This window comes from Scyliorhinus torazame, chromosome 2 (genome assembly GCF_047496885.1).
Source record: "Scyliorhinus torazame isolate Kashiwa2021f chromosome 2, sScyTor2.1, whole genome shotgun sequence".
Classification (NCBI taxonomy): Eukaryota; Metazoa; Chordata; class Chondrichthyes; order Carcharhiniformes; family Scyliorhinidae; genus Scyliorhinus; species Scyliorhinus torazame.
The window spans coordinates 209,595,195-209,608,718 of NC_092708.1; the positions used below are offsets into that span (position 1 = coordinate 209,595,195).

Below are 13,524 nucleotides of genomic sequence, written 5' to 3' on the forward strand. Positions count from 1 at the left end.
CCTATGACTGTGTGGTCAAATTCCCCTCCAACCCAATTTTCAAATTTGCTGATGACACCACCGTAGTGGGTCGGATTTCAATGACGAGACAGAGTACAAGAATGAGATAGAGAATCTGGTGAACTGGTGCAAGAACAATAATCTCTCCCTCAATGTCAACAAAACAAAGGAGATTGTCATCGACTTCAGGAAGCGTAGTGGGGAACATGCCCCTGTCAACATCAATGAGAACGAAGTAGAAAGGGTCGAGAGCTTGAAGTCTTTAGGTGTCCTAGTCCTCCCATGCCGACACTGTAGTTAAGAAAGCCCACCAACGACTCTACGTTTTCAGAAAACTAAGGAGATTTGGCATGTCAATTACGACTCTCATAAACCTTTACAGATGCACCATAGAAAGCATTCTTTCTGGTTGTATCACAGCTTGGTATGGTTCCTGCTCTGCCCAAGACCGCAGGAAACTACAAAAGGTTATGATTGTAGCCCAGTCCATCACACAAACCAGTCTCCCATCCATTGACTCGGTCTACAATTCCCGCTGACTCAGAAAGGTAGCCAGCATAATTAAGGACCCCTCGCACCCTGGACATTCTCTCTTCCACCTTCTTCTGTCAGGAAAAAGATACTAAAGTTTGAGGTCACGTACCAACCGACTCAAGAACAGCTTCTTCCCTACTGCCATCAGACTTTTGAATGGATCTACCTCGTATTAAGTTGATCTTTTCTCTACACTCTAGCTATGACTGTAACATTATATTCTGCATTCTCTCCTTCCTTCCCTATGTACGGTATGCCTTGTCTATATAGCATGCAAGAAATAATACTTTTCATTGTATACTAATACATGTGACTATAATAAATCAAATCAAATTCTCGTCGCGGATGAGGACTCTGATATCCAGGAACCCGCCCGCCGCCTGTCTGAGCCCTCTCCTGTGTGTTGTGGGCCAACTTCTTCTGCAGGGACAGAGGGGGAGTATGTGGGGGTGGGCTGGTGCCGGTGCCAGGGGACCGGTGCCAACCCACCCGTGTGGCCCGGTGGATGTCATTGATCTTTTACGGTACTGGGTGCCGGTCCTCTTGGTGACGTTCCCAAAGCTGACGCAGCTGCCACTTCCTCTCAGGCGCCACTGGCTGCCATGTGACTGCCTCGGAGGAACAAGGCAGCTCATCTGCACTCAAATGATCTGGCCAGTTCGGCATCCCCGAATCGTGGGGCTGGTCTCCCCGGTGACATTATGGGGCTATATGGAGTTTGCTCTGCAGGATCGGTTTAAATGCTGCTCCCCCTTGTTGATGTTGAGCTCGTGAACGTGTAATCAGCTGGCGGAACCATAATTTGCGGCATTAAACCCATGGGGCCTCGTTAAGTGGAGCAATTAACATTTTATACCAGTCACAGAGTCGGCAAGCTCGCGACAATTCCCGCTCGCTTAGAAACTTTTCCATTAAATCGCACCCGACACATCTACAGAGAGTGTGGTGTGATGCATAAAAGTGGTGTGGAGTTTTAGATTGTGTATTGACTTGTGCTTACTGTAGTTTAGTATATCAGTTGCCTACTAAGTAATGTTTAGTTGATATTGATTTTAGTTTGTTTGCACAGTAACAATTTTTAAATGTGAAATTACATGTGATCCTTTGAGTTGGTCACTGGGAAATTCAGATCTTTCAAAAAACCGAACAAACTCTATGGTGACTAGAACATTTTGAGACACAAATGTGACATATTGTAATTTTGGTAAGGAAGAAGGTGATGACATCCATTGAATATATTAAATGCTATCTAGAATACTTACTGAGAATAATTGGGAAATAACCTTTTATGTAGCACAAGTATCGCATTGCAGCACTGAAAATAGAAGCAAACAGCAATTTCAAATTTTATAACAAACAGGCACAATTACAAACCTGCACAAGAGCTCTGTCTCTCTCTAAACTTGTCAGCATTTTCTGCTTTATTGCAGCATTGTACTTCTCTTTGATCTTGCTCAGAGTAGGTTCAAAGGATGCATAGTGCTTCTTAAGCCTAAAAGATCACAAACAGATCATTAGTAGATCATATTTGACAGGATCAAAAATACAGGTTTCAGCTCCCAAATGTCCTACAGGTCCTGAAATGTCCAGAGGCATCCTCAAAATTGTTTTCAGCTGTGAACTCCAGGAAAACAGAAAAAAAAGTAAGGCCAAGAGTCATGGGTACTTCAAGGTAGCATATCAGTATTGAAACAAAATATTTACACTTATTAGTAAGTTCCTATTAAGTGCTATGGTGCTGCATTTGAATGAAGAACATTCAGACTTGTCAAAGGATGAATGAAGATTATGTTCCGATGATCGCAACAGCAGCCAGTTTATCTTGCCTGAACCCCCAGCATGGTAACTTTGAGAAATACTTGCAGATAGTACTAATGAATGAAGTTTTTACAAGTGAATTGATTAAAAAGTCCCAATTGATAGATCAATATGACATTAATCCCATGCATTTAAGGGTTACTTGTTATCTATTACTCGTTCCTGGGTATCTCCCATCCTATCGGCAAGACATATTCACCACAGGTGGTGGTATTCAGTTGGAATGGACTGGCCTAGAATCTTCAACATTGATTCCAGGCTGCATGAAGTCTCATGGCATCAGGTCAAACATGACAAGAGAATCCTGCAAGACATCATCTCCCACCCTCCCTCAGCTAATGAATCAGTACTCTTCCATGTTGAACACCACTTGAAAGAGGCACTGAGTTAGCACACTGGATGGCGTAGCTTCTTCAAGGGTGGTCTGGTAGTGCCATTACTGACTGTGCTGGTGTAATCATGAAAGACATAGCTACCAGACTGGATCTGCTTCAGACAGTGGTAGAAGTGGCCACTATACAGTCCTTGTGAAGATCAAATCCCACCTTCACATTGAAGATAGCCTACATCAGGGGCGGGATTCTCCGATATCGGCGCGATGTCCGCCGACCGGCGCCAAAAATGGCGCAAATCAGTCCGGCATCGCGCCGCCCCAAAGGTGCGGAATTCTCCGCATCTTGAGGGGCCGAGCCCTCACCTTGAGGGACTAGGCCCGAGCCGGACTGATTTCCGCCCCGCCAGCTGGCGCGAAACTGGCTTTGCCGGGCGGCGCATACGCGGGAGCACCAGCGGCCGCTAACGGCATCCCCACGCATGCGCAGTGGAGGGGGTCTCTTCCGCCTCTGCCATGGTGGAGACCATGGCCAAGGCGGGAGAAAAAGAGTGCCCCCACGGCACAGGCCCGCCCGCAGATCGGTGGGCCCCGATCGTGAACCAGGCCACCGTGGGGGCACCCCCCGGGGCCAGGTCTCCCCGCGCCCCCCCTCCAGGACCCCGGAGCCTGCCCGCGCCACCGTGGGTTGACAGCGATGGGACATCGGCCCATCGCGGGCCGGAGAATCGGCGGGGGGGCCCGCCAACCAGCGCGGCGCAATTCCCACCCCCGCCGAATATCCGGTGCCGGAGAATTCGGCAACCGGCGGGGGCGGGATTCACGCCAGCCCCCGGCGATTCTCCGACCCGGCGGGGGGTCGGAGAATTCCGCCCCAGGTGTGGTATTACCACCATGCCAAATGCAAGAGATTCAGGACAGTCCAATAGCTCAAAATTGGCAATTCATGTGGCAATGTGGGCCATCAGCAGCTTTAAAATTGTATTCACCCACAATCTAGAACCATTTGGCCTACTTATTCTTCACCTACCATTAGCATCAAGCTAGGAGGTCACTTCTAATTTAATGAGGGGGGAGGAGAGCAGGCTAGGTGCAATACCTGGGATATTACATAATTAGATATCAACTTGATGAAGCTAAAACACTGGATTTTTTGCATGATAAATAGCAAAAGCAGCATGTGACTGAGCACAGCAATTCCACAAGCAATGGATTAGATCAAAGCTCTGCAGTCTGTTCACTTCTGGTCATCAATAGTGGTGAACAATTGATCAACTAAACTGACATGTAGACCCCACAAACAACCACATCTCCAATGATCAGGGAACCAGTACATTAGTGCTGGGGCAATGATGGGGGAAATCACACAAAAGTCTAGGCTGAAGCATGCACAACAACCTTCAAACAGTAATTCCAAGTGGATAATTCATCTTGGCCTCTGCCTGAGGTCTTCAGCAGCGCAGATGTCAGGGGGATTCGCCATTCAGCGACGCTGGAACTGCGGTTGGGCGGAGAATCAGGTACCATCCAAAAATTGAGGTTGGTGCCAGAGGCCCAACAAACCACCATACTCTGGTGTCACGCTGGTGGCGTGAACATGTTTCACACCCCACACCAGAGTGGGAATGCAAAACGTACAGGAGCATGCTTTAACATATCATTAACAGGCTTCATCCAGGGTGGTACGGTGGCGCAGTATTTAGCCCCAGGTCAGTGTCCTGTGCAATGCCCCCAAGGCTCTGAATAGTTCCAGTTGCACAGAGGCACCAGGCAGGGATAGTCGCTGTCCCTGCTCCTGTTCACCCTGGCAACTAAACCCCTGGCAATCGCCCTGCGAGACCCAAGAGGCTGGAAGAGCATCCAAAGAGGCGTCAGAGAACACAGAGTTCCACTCTATGCGGATAATCTGCTCCTCTGCATCTCGGACCCGCAGAACGTCATGAAATAAATCATGAAAGTCCTGGAAGAATTCAGGGCCTTCTGGGGCTACAAACTCAACCTGGGCAAAAGTGAGGTTTTCCTGGTGAACCCGAGCCCAAAACAAATCCCGATACCTAGTGTCATGATATTCAGGTAAACATCATGGTGCAAACATACATACATACTGATGGACAGATCAACGGACCAATCAATACACACACAACACCACAGCCAATCACAGGCAAGAGCATACACACTATAAAACAGGGAACACGACACTTCTGGTCCATTCCAGCAGGAGACACCTCAGGTCACAGAGCTCATAGCAAGCGACTCAGACATTCACCATGTGCTGAGTGCTTCTCCAAGATAGTGTTAGGGCTAGGTCCACAGATTCAAGGGTATTGAACGAACCACAGTAACCAGTTTATCATTGTAAATATTGTTAGCAATAAAATTGAGTTGTACCATCCGCAACCGTGTTGGTTCGTCTATGGAGCAGAGAACACAACACGACACCTAGGGATACAGATAACCCACGATTGGCACGGATCCACAAGTGGAATCTGACCAGTCTGGCGGAGGAAGTTAAAAAGGACCCACAGAGATGGGATGCACTCCCACTTTCCCTGGCGGGGAGGGTATAGACGATCAAGATGAACGTCATGCCATGGTTCCTCTTCCTGTTTAGATCCATACCAATCTTCATCCCCAAGGCATTTTTCCAAAGAATAGATGAAATGATTATGGCGTTTGTATTGGGGGGGGAAAGAATCCAAGAATCCCTCATTCAACACTGCAGAGGAGAAGAAACAGGATTGGCCCTCCCGAACTTGGAACACCATCACTGGGAAGCCACAGCCGAAGGAGTGAGGGGATGAATAAGGGAACTGAACATTGAATGGGTGAGGATTGTGGAATCCTCCTGTAGGGGAATGACCCTCCGAGCTCTCGCCAGGACAGCTCTTCCATCCCCGTCAGCAAAAACACATCCAGCCCAATTGTAGTAGCAACACTAAGAACCTGGAACCAGATGAGAAAACACTGTGATTTAACAGAGGAGTCCACCATGGTCCCCATCTGCGGCAACCACAGGTTCCCAGGATGGGAGGATGCTGGCAATTAGGGACTTTTACATGGGGAACAAACTCGCGACCTTGGAAGAGCTGACAGAGAGACTAGAACTACAGAATGGACAGGAACTCCGATATTTACAAGTCAAAAGGTTTCTCCGCAAGGAAACAATGAGATACTCTCGAGCCCCGAGAGACACAATGTTGGAAAACCTACTGGACACAGACAGTATGGAAAAAGGGAACTGCAGGGACATATACGGACGACTCTTAGTAAGGGCGAGATCACCACTGGACGGAGCAAGGCAGAACTGGGAGGATAAACTAGGGATGGAAGTAGGGTGGGGACGCTGGAACGAAGCACTAAATAGGGCCACCTCCTCCTACGCAGGCCTAGCCTCATGCATTTTAAAGTGGTGCACAGAGCACACCATACAAGAACCCGAATGAGTAGGTTCTTCCCGGAGATGGAGGACAAATGTGAATGGTGCCAGGAAGGCCCGGCCAACTTCGCCGACATGTTCTGGACATGTCCCAGGCTTGTTCATTGCTGGACAACCTTCTTCGAAGCGATGTCCAAGGTTGTGGGCTGAGGGTGGAACTGTGCCCGAGAGTGGCATTCTTCGGGGTATTGGATCAGCCAGAACTTCATATGGGAAAGAGGGCTGACACCCTTGCCTTTGCTTCCTTAATCACCCACCGGAGAATCCTGCTCGGCTGGCGATCAGCAGCACCACCCATAGCTGCAGGCTGGCTGGCATACTTGGCAAAATTTCTCCATCTGGAGAAGATTAAATACACCATCCGAGGGTCGTAAAATGGCTTCCACAAGGTGTGGGGCAATTCAGCAGGTTGTTCCAGGACCTGTTTGAAGCCAACAACGGACAGAAAGGGGGGAGGAGGGGTGGACGCATGGGAACTACCATGGCCACAGAAGGCAGAAAGGAACAAGGGGGGGGGGGTAACCAGGGACACCGGCATCCCCTCCAGCTTCCCACTAACCATCATGAACCTCCCCCGAATCGGCCACAGTATTCCCCACCTCGAACGCCACCCACTTATTCACCAGCATCACCACCCCCACTTCTCTTCATGTCCAGTCCCGAGTAGAACACCTGCCCTACCCATCCTTTCCTAAACCTTGTCTGGTCTCCTATCTTTAAATGTGTCTCCTGCAAAACGGCCATGTCCACCGTCAGCCTCCTCAGGTGCGCAAACACACGTGACCGTTTGACCGGCCCATTGAATCCCCTCACGTGCCACATGACCAGCGTGGTCGAGGGGGGTTCCTCCTCCCTCCCCTGCCGATCAGCCATATCTCTTTTTGGGCCAGCCTCCAGCCAGTGTCACGTGACCATCCCGGCCCACCCTTGGATGTCCACCGACATCATTCCTTTTCCAACTGCGCCACAACAACCACGCCCTTGTCAGCAACCCACCCCTTCCCCCCTCTCCCCAACAAAACAACAACCCATCTCCCTTCCCCAAGTCTATCGCCTGACAACCCCCACTGCACTCTCGTTAATGCGAGCTGGCATGGCAGCCCCTGTCCAAGGCCTCAAAACCCCTACCCAACCGCCGTCCACGCTCCGCAAAAAACTAAGATACAGAAAAGGTGCACTCACCCTTGATGCCCCCCTGACGGATGGTCCTGCCCTCCAAACACCCTGCCACCAAACCTGAAAGAGCATCTCAAGGGGAAAAGTTTCCCAAGAACAAAGAAACCTCTCCACAACTCCTGCAAAGTTAAATGTCCTCTTTCCCCTGCCAGTCTACTGTCCCTCAAAAACTCCATCGCCTCCTCTGGCGCACCAAAATAATATTCTCGGTTTTGGAAAGTTACCTAGAGGCGGGCCGGGTACAGCACTCCAAACTTCACCCCCTTCTTGAAGAGGGTAGCCTTGACCTGATAAACCCAGCTCACCTCTTCACCAGCTCTCCACCCAGGTCTTGATAGACTCGTTCCCTTCCCAGGTGCACCTTCGTGTCTGCCTCGCTCATCGCAGAACCTTCTCTTTATCTAAGAAGCGGTGCAATCCCACCATCATCGCCCTCAGCGGCTCACCCGATCCCGGCCTTCGCATCAGCGCTCTATGCGCTCGGTCGACCTCTGGGGAGCGGTCAAAGGCCCCCCTCTCCCATCAACTGCTCCAACATTTTGACCACATATGTGCCGGCCTCAGCACCTTTGATATCTTCAGGCATTCCCACAATCCTCAAATTCTGCCTTCTGGAGCGATTCTCCAGATCCTCCACCTTCTCCCTTAGCCTCTTCTGGGTCTCCCGTGTCACCCACACCTCGGCCACCAACGAGGGCAGCTTCTCCTCATGCTCCCCCACCATCTCCTCCACATTCTGGATTGCCCGTTCCTGGGGCTTCAGCCTCTGCTCCACTCTCTCAATATCTGCTTTAACCGGCTCCAACACCTTGACCAGGTCCACCAGGGCATCCTTCCTCGGCTGGCAAATCTTAGCATTTAAAAATTCCACCAGCTGCACCATTGAAAACTGGGCGGGCATGACAGGCCCTTTGCGCTCCGCCATCTTAGTCTGTGGCGCACCACGAAGACGCTCTTGCTCCAACAGCTCCTCTCTTCTCGACCCACTCCTTGTTCGTGGATCAATCCACTTGTCACACCAGAGGGGTTACACTTTCTCTTGGCACTCATATACCTCTTTCCATCCAGAAAACATCACCACTCAGACGGGAAAAGAAGCACAAAATATCAACTTGAGCGGGAGCTACCAAATATGCGACCGCTCACTCATGGCCACCACCAAACGTTGTACCGGATTTCTCTACAATACCCTCCTTGTTCAAACGGGCACAGGTATGCCATGTGTCATGGGAGTGCCCCTTTCAGAAGTTTTTCTTTTATCACATGGCTTCAGTGATGTCGTTTTTGTGAGTGGAGCTGAGCTGTGACCGTGAGTTTTACTTTCGCTTTGAGTTTTTGGACTGGTTTGAACTGCACAGGATGAAGTGTCTTTCTCAATCTTCCTTTTAAAAACTGTTCAGACTGCTTGGTAACTTAAAAGAGATAATTGCTTTCTGGAAGGAATTCAAATCTACTGTTTGAAAAGTGGAACAAAGTATTAATAACAACAGTCTTAGTTAAGTGAGAATACAGTGTTCTGGGCCATGCCTTTGAAAAGGGGTTTCTGGTTTTACTTGGATTTTGTTATTGAATTGGAACAGTTAAGGAGGAATTCATGAAGGGTTATACATAGATTACTGTAGCTGTGCGGGGTCTTTATGTTTGTAATTGATAAAAATTCTTGCTGTGTGTTTATACAAATGTTAACTAAATTCTTAAAATAAAGCTTGCTTTTTTGATAAAAGTACCTAAGAAGTCTGTTGAATAACACCTGAAAGGAAGGCTATTGTGCTCATCCTAGTCAAATTCAACATAAAGATTGTAGGTCAGGTGGACTCCATAATATACTTTGGGGTTTTTAAACCCTGGCCCATAACACAAGTATCACAGAATACGCCTCCCAAAACTTGTAGCAAATTAATTTCACAGTCCAAGATTTTTAATAATTGTTTCTATAGTTGCTGGGAACACTGATGTGCTTTAGTGCCACCATTGGTCAGAAGATGGCACTGAAATATGACAGCTTTACATAGGCAGATTACATTGTGAATATAGATGTCAGAAGTTATAATGGAGAGAAAAAGTTAACACAAAGATTCACAAAAACAGGACAGCGGCAAATATAGTAAGATTTTTAATATAGATAAATTTTAATTTTTCTGTTTAATGGTCAAAGTGGAGCCCAGTAAGAGAGTTCAATGAAAAGGTTCATTGTCAAAGTAAACTATATGCAAGTACTATTAAAAGTCCCAGCCAAGACTGCAGGCACGGTGGGGCAGTGATTAGTGCTGCTGCCTCACAGTGCCAGGAACCTAGGTTCAATTCCAGCCTTGGATGACTGTGTGGAGTTTGCAATTTCTCTCCGTGTCTACGTGGGTTTCCTCCGGGTGCTCCAGTTTCCTCCCACTGTTCAAAGATGTGCAGGTTAGGTGGATTAGACATGTTAAATTTCCCCTTGGGTGAGGTTACAGGGCAGTGGATTGGGCCTAGGTCGGGTGGTCTTTCAAAGGGTCGATGAAGACATGATGGGCCGAATGGCCTCTCCCTGTAATGTGGGGATTCTATGAACTGCACAGCTCCTACCTGGAGCTGACCTTTATGTCCCAAGTCCGAAATCCTGCTGAGGGATTCGCACGAGGCTCACGGGGAGATTATTTGCTTCATTCCCTTGGCTCTCATATAAAATATGAGTTTTATTTCATCTTTTTCTTTTGGCAGAGGTTTTGACACAAGGGTCAGAATGTTAAATGGAAATGTTGACCCCAGTCGACAAAGTCAGGATTGTCCTTTACTTAACTGGGTTGTCCCGAGTTGATTTACGACTGCAAGACCATGAATTGGTTCAGGGCATGTTTTCCGCCCCATCTGGGAGGATGTCCCGCCTCAGGGTGCTGGCCAACCAGATGGCATGATGTTTTCTAGTCACAGCAGCCCTACCACTATTCTACGTATATCCTAAAACCTTATGGGCTGCTTTCGTCAAGGTCAATGGCAAGCACTGTCCCTTCACCACTGACCCCAGAATCTGGGTCAATATGTGGGAATACTTGAAAGGGAATTTCAAACTTACAAACAAGCAAAAGAAGCTGTTGAGCCAGGGAACGCTGCCCGAGTTGGTGGTGGAGGCAGAGACCCTAAACTCTTTTAAAAGATACCTAGATCTGCACCTTAGGTGCTACAGGATTATGGCCCGGATGCAGGAAGGTGGGATTAGAAAGGGCACCTGGGTGTCCTCGGGCTGGCATGGACAAGATGGGCCGAATGGCCTCCTTCTATGCTGTAACCTTTCTATGACTCTAACGCTGTGCATGGTGTATTCGAAGAGCCTGGCTGCAATGGAAGAAGGAAAACTTCTAAATGAGTCCCGCTAGCTGTCAAAACAGCCCAATTCAGTCGTCTCCGCAAACACTGCATTCACTTGAAATGATGTGGAGATGCCGGCGTTGGACTAGGGTGAGCACAGTACGAAGTCTTACAACACCAGGTTAAAGTCCAACAGGTTTGTTTCGATGTCACTAGCTTTCGGAGCGCTGCTCCTTCCTCAGGTGAATGAAGAGGTCTGTTCCAGAAACACATATATAGACAAATTCAAGATGCCAAACAATGCTTGGAATGCGAGCATTAGCAGGTGATTAAATCTTTACAGATCCAGAGATGGGGTAGCCCCAGGTTAAAGAGGTGTGAATTGTCACTTGAAATAGTTAGTACATCAAACAGGATCTCCAAGGATTAAAAATTCTGGTTACTGTTTTTTTGATAATAGAGGACTTTAATATTTTCATACTTTGGCTGTGCATTCCAAAGATTATTTAAAAATTCCAAATTTCTTACCTTTTAATATCATTAATGAGTCTGTTCTTTTCTTGTGCCACACGCTTATGATGCATCCTATGGAAATCACGTTCTTTCCTCAGTTTTATTAACGTTTCACTAGCTGTGCTGTAGATGCAAAAATTGGCAAGTTTAATTGTTGCTAAGGTGATAGAGCTATTTCATACGTTTATGTTTCCACATAAAATAATGTTTGCCTTCACAAATAACATTGAATTATTTACTACATACTTGGTTGTTATTTTGCAGTCCTCAAGATCTTTTTTCACATTTTTCACCTCATGCTCTAGCAGCTGATTTTGTGCGTACACATCAGGAACAAATCCTACATCCTGAAGTTTTAGTGAGCCCTTTTGCAGCATTTCATACCTGATATGACAAAATGTAAAATGTATGATTTTCAAGCAGAAATCTTAGATTTGTATGTTTCACCAACAATTACTAGAATGAGAAATCTTACAACACCAGGTTAAAGTCCAACAGGTTTGTTTCAAATCACTAATTTTCGGAGCACTGTTCCTTCCTCAGGTTCACCTGGGATTTGGAATAAAAAGCTTGTATCCGAAATAATGACTGAAACTACTGGATTGTTATGAAAACCTACCTGGTTAACTTTGGCATTTTCTGGAAAGAAATCAGCTGTTTTAAACATGATCAAATCCAAAGCAGTGTGGTTGAATCTTAACTGCCCTCTGAAATGGCCTAGCAAGTCAAGCTGGGGAGGTGGCTCACCACCACCTTCTCAAACTCAATTAGGAACCCAACTGGAGCCATCTCCAAAATTCCGTTCATAACTGCGTCACCAGTCTTAAACACTGGCTTGGATTCTCCGCCTTCCAATGCCGGCAGCGAGGCTCCCGGCCTCGCTGGTGTGGCAGAGAATCGGGCGGCCGGAGGAAATCAGGATTGGTGCTCCGGTTGCGATGCTCCAACCCCCGCTGACGGCAGGATCAGGGTAAATGCCAGAGCGCCAGCGGGAGGATTCAAGTGGATCCTAAAGGGTCTCTGAGGGGGTGGGGAGGGTCCCTTTAGTTAGGAAATCTCGGGGGGGGGGGGGGGTCCGTTAGTTAGGAGATCTCTGTGGCTGTCCCTTTGGTTAGGGGGTCTCTGTGGGGTGTTTGTTTAATATGGTGGTCTCTATGGGGAGGGGGGTGGAAGTGGGTCAGGTCTCCCTCATACCTGGGGGAAAGGGGGCACCCAGAATATCTGGGATAGGAGGCTGTTTTGCGATGCGCGGGGATGGGGGGAGTGGTGCTGATTTGCGGTGGGGGAGGTGGCCAGCCATGGGACCTCACTATTGGGCCGCCGGTTCAATAGCGGGATTCCTTTAAGAGTCCCTCATATTCCTGGTCATGCATAAATTTGCATGGTGAAGGGTATTGAATTACTTTCTCTTCTACACTTCCGAAATCAGTAACAATTCAACTCCGGCAGGGGAACATAGGGCTGGACTCTCCGATTTTGAGACACAGTGCCGACGCCGGCGTGGAAACAGTGGCATTTTACGACAGAAAAAACGACGCAACAGCTGCACCGATTCAGCTATTCTAAAAGGGCTAGCACCATCTCCACGTGGAACACAATCAATTCCATGCAAAATGGGGCCGGAATCGCCGGGTCTGTGATTGGCGCGCATGAGGCTCACACGCCGCAGCTTGGGTGGGGTGTCTTTCCAAGAGCCGGTGCAGACTCGATGGGCCGAATGGCCTCCTTCTGCACTGTAAATTTTATGATAAATTCGATGATAAGCGGCACTTAAAACGATCTTTCCCCCCCACACACTCCATCCTAGTGAACAAGATGGCTGGAAGGAGAGTAACATCACAGTTCAGGGACGCTGAGCTGGACACCCTCATGGAGCCGTGGAGGAGAGGCGGATGACCCTGAGGCGGATGACCCTGTACCCCGGGCTGGAAGGTAGGCCGCTAGATGCCGCCGTTCGCCATGCCTGGATGCAGGTGGCAGAGGCGGTCAGCGCCGTGGGCAACGTTGTCCGGACTGGCATACAGTGCAGGAAAAAACTCCATGACCTCCTCAGGTCAGCCAGGATGAGAAGGCAGCGCTGTGGCCATGGCACTAACACCCTCCCACACACATACCCGTAACCTGGCCCCTCCCCCCAGGGGAAGTAAGACCATCCTTAGTTGCAGACTGGGTTATGGGGATAGGGTGGCGGTGTTGACCTTGGGTGGGGTGTCTTTCCAAGAGCCGGTACAGACTCGATGGACCGCATGGCCTCCTTCTGCACTGTAATTTCTATGATAATCTATGTAAATCCCCTTGACATGTGTGCCCCCATACCCCATACCGAACCCCCCACCCTCATTCACATTCCTCCCACACACCCTCACCCACATTTCCCCGCCCCACACCCCCTCACCCCCATTCCCCCCCACACCCCCATTCCCTCCCGCATTCC

General features: G+C 48.6%; 1 protein-coding gene across 2 annotated transcripts in view; it reads right to left on the reverse strand.

The window, feature by feature from the left end:
- The window catches only part of spag16 (sperm associated antigen 16), a 1,374,442-nt gene that overhangs the window by 1,260,229 nt on the left and 100,689 nt on the right, over positions 1-13,524 (reverse strand). For both annotated transcript variants that reach the window (XM_072483243.1, XM_072483236.1), the window contains exons 5-7: positions 11,337-11,474; positions 11,106-11,213; positions 1,909-2,026 (exon numbers count right to left, since the gene is read on the reverse strand). In XM_072483243.1, the coding sequence (XP_072339344.1) occupies positions 1,909-2,026; positions 11,106-11,213; positions 11,337-11,474 (364 nt within the window). The remainder of the gene's footprint in view (positions 1-1,908; positions 2,027-11,105; positions 11,214-11,336; positions 11,475-13,524) is intronic.